General features: G+C 34.1%; 1 protein-coding gene across 1 annotated transcript; it reads right to left on the bottom strand.

Moving 5' to 3' along the window:
- Positions 1-219: 219 nt before the first annotated feature.
- On the bottom strand, positions 220-2,712 carry LOC144477629 (flotillin-2-like; the record flags this gene model as incomplete). The annotated part of the gene is made up of 4 exons (XM_078195361.1): positions 2,491-2,712; positions 1,760-1,879; positions 1,120-1,334; positions 220-403 (listed from the first exon to the last, which is right to left on the bottom strand). Coding segments are annotated over exons 1-4 (666 nt in total), but the record flags the coding sequence as incomplete, so codon positions are not given.
- Between the last annotated feature and the right edge of the window lie 254 nt (positions 2,713-2,966).

Below are 2,966 nucleotides of genomic sequence, written 5' to 3'. Positions count from 1 at the left end.
ATTGTATAATATTATAGAGATATCGTAAGAATCATCAAATACCAAAATTTGTAGACGAATTCGAATTTTTTATAGCAATTAACAAGCAACAAGTATTAAAAACTACATGAAAATTAACAAGTAATAAGTATTAATAACTGAATGAAAATTAACAAATAACAAGTACAAGGAACTAAATGAAAATTAACAAGTTTAACAAAGTCGATGGTAATTTTGTACCTTTGGTAAAGCGTTCAATGCAATGTTCAGAATAGCTGCTTCTCCATACTTCTTGTACACGATAGCTTTCATTCGCATACGTTCTGCCTCCGATACTCCTATTGCTTCCAGAGCTTGAGCTTCAGCTTTTCCAATGAGTCGAATTCTTTCAGCCTCAGCTTGGGCAGCGTCCATAGTTTGTGTCCTGGAAACAGTATAACTAATTAATACTGAGCTCAAAATGATAACAATATAGTTACCAAAAAATATCTATACATATCGACTGAGTTTAGGAAGTGATCAAACTATACATTAAAGTCTCTGAGAACCTTTCTTAATGATAACTGACTCATTCTAAAAAGAATGAAAAGTAGAGACATGATACTATAGTAGCTACTTGCTACAGACGAGATTGGAGTCCCATTATTCAAATAATTAACAAAAACTTTATGCTGATCTATAGTTTATCCGTACAATTTATAGGAAAAATCCTAGATATTTGTGCAACATCCTGCAAGGTAGACATGTGTGACGAGGTCAGTAATTCATATTTTCTTTAACATTACTAAACAAACAGAATTTTATTACCTGAAATATACTTATTATTATAAAGCATATGCTTTGAAGTGGTCTGTCCATACAGAACCATTTTGATCTTGTGACTCAAATGGAAGAACTTATTCTTTGGAATTTTATAATATAGTGAATAGATTTTTCACGTATTGTTAATACAAACGAATTAGTACTGACTAATAATGACCACTTTTAAAACAGCAACAATATGACCAATGCTTAAGGCAGTTACATTTGCTACCTAATGTTATATTTCCATGCTCAAAGCAATATGATTATTATTTCATTGTTTTTCATCAAGTTTGTAACATATTAGTCAATAATATGTATTTATTAGTGCATTAGTACCTTTTTCCTTCAGCCACTCTGCCAATTTTGTAATGCTCTGCCTCCGCTGGTAAGCGTACAGTACTTTGGAGCTCATGTTCCTTTCGCTGGACCTCTTGCACCTCCACCTCAATCTGCTTGCGCCTCTGAACAATTTTTATTTGGATCTCCTCGTTTCGTATTCGTTGCCTTATCTTTGCTGCTTGAAGTTCGTAGGCAAGTTGAGCCTCAGCTTTCTGTAGAACATATGCATAATTAAGAGGCTTTATGTAGTACTTATTATTTTTAGTCTATAATATGTAATAGTATATATAGGCTGCAAGCCATCCTAAGTTGAAAGACAAGCATTACAATAAATCAAAATAAATCTTTATACTACACTTATACATACATATATTAGTAGTATAAGTTGTATTATGATACAAAAGAAAAACATGTACTTTATAAATTGTATGTTATTCTAATCCTAAAGGCAAGGCTTGCAGTAAATAATAGCCATAATAATAATGACGATAATACTATAACTTATGCTTTAAAAAGAATGAGTAAAGAATTCAGTAAAAAATTGTTGTTTATCGCTTCAGTATCATACTACATATCACATCAACAAATACAAACTGAATAAATAGATGTAGGTTTTATAATATAAACATAAACGTACCGCTGTATTCACTTCCTGATCGAAGTTCGCTTTCTGCAGCTGGAAGAGTCTGGCATTGTCTTCGATCTTTGTGTCGGTGTTATATTTCGTGTCCATCGCAGCTTTCTCGCATTCTGCTTCCTGAATTAGAATACAGGAGTTACTTAACATTCAAGTGATATATTATACAGGGTGGGGCAAATAAAGTGTTACAAAGCAAATTGTTTGGTTCGAAGGGGCACATGTTGTGGTGGAAATTGATTTTTTTTAAAGATCATATTTTTTGAGATTTCAAGGTCATCGATGTTTTTTCAAATGGAAGTATGTTTTTTTTTTTCGATGACATTATTACCGATTTTAAGACGAATCCAGCAACCTATAACTCAAGGTCATTCTAGCCGCGCAAATAGATGGCGATCTATAGCTGTACGCAAAACGATATAATAAGGGATGAAACCATCACAATAAAATAGTGAATTTGATCGAACTACTAAAGTAAAATGGTAGTTTTACTATAAATGTAGAAGAATTTATATGTAATTGGTGTACATAAAATCTTGGATTTTCATTATTCGTGAACGTCTTTTTCTACTGATTTTATAATTCTTTTGTATAATTTTGTATAATTTCACTGTCTATTACGAGGATAACGTATCCTTGAAAAAAGTTTTACTTTCGCAGTTTCTATTACTTTTTAGAAAAAATCCGGCTTTCCATGTGCACCGAACTAACAGTTCGGTGAGCATACTAACTCTAATGCCGGCGTCGCGGTTCGCTTCGGCGACGCCAACGTCGGCGTCGCGTTTAACAGCCGCAGTCTGAGCTTTGCCAAGGGACGCCAGGTATTGAACGTTGTCGTAGACATCCTTTATCGTAAACGATAGGATTTCGATACCCATGCGGCCAACGTCTGGAGCCGCTACCTCCCTCACCAGCGTCGCAAATTGATCTCGATCCTTGTAGATCTCTTCCACCGAGAGGGTGCCTATCGAAGTCAATGAACAAAATTCGTTTTACTTTCTTCAACGCTTGTAAAGGACGTCATGTAATTAGTAGTACAATCGGATAGAGGTTGACTCTATGTCAAAAAGTAAGTCGTAAATATGATATAAATGTTTTCACTCGAGGCTCCGTTTTCGAGGAAAAGTAAATCGAAGAAATAATATTATTGAATAAGAACCGATGTTGAGAATGCTGGAGCGAATGCATAGTTTGCATTGTAAGAAAA

This window comes from Augochlora pura, unplaced genomic scaffold (genome assembly GCF_028453695.1).
Source record: "Augochlora pura isolate Apur16 unplaced genomic scaffold, APUR_v2.2.1 APUR_unplaced_2417, whole genome shotgun sequence".
Classification (NCBI taxonomy): Eukaryota; Metazoa; Arthropoda; class Insecta; order Hymenoptera; family Halictidae; genus Augochlora; species Augochlora pura.
This window is presented reverse-complemented; position numbering and strand designations above follow the sequence as displayed.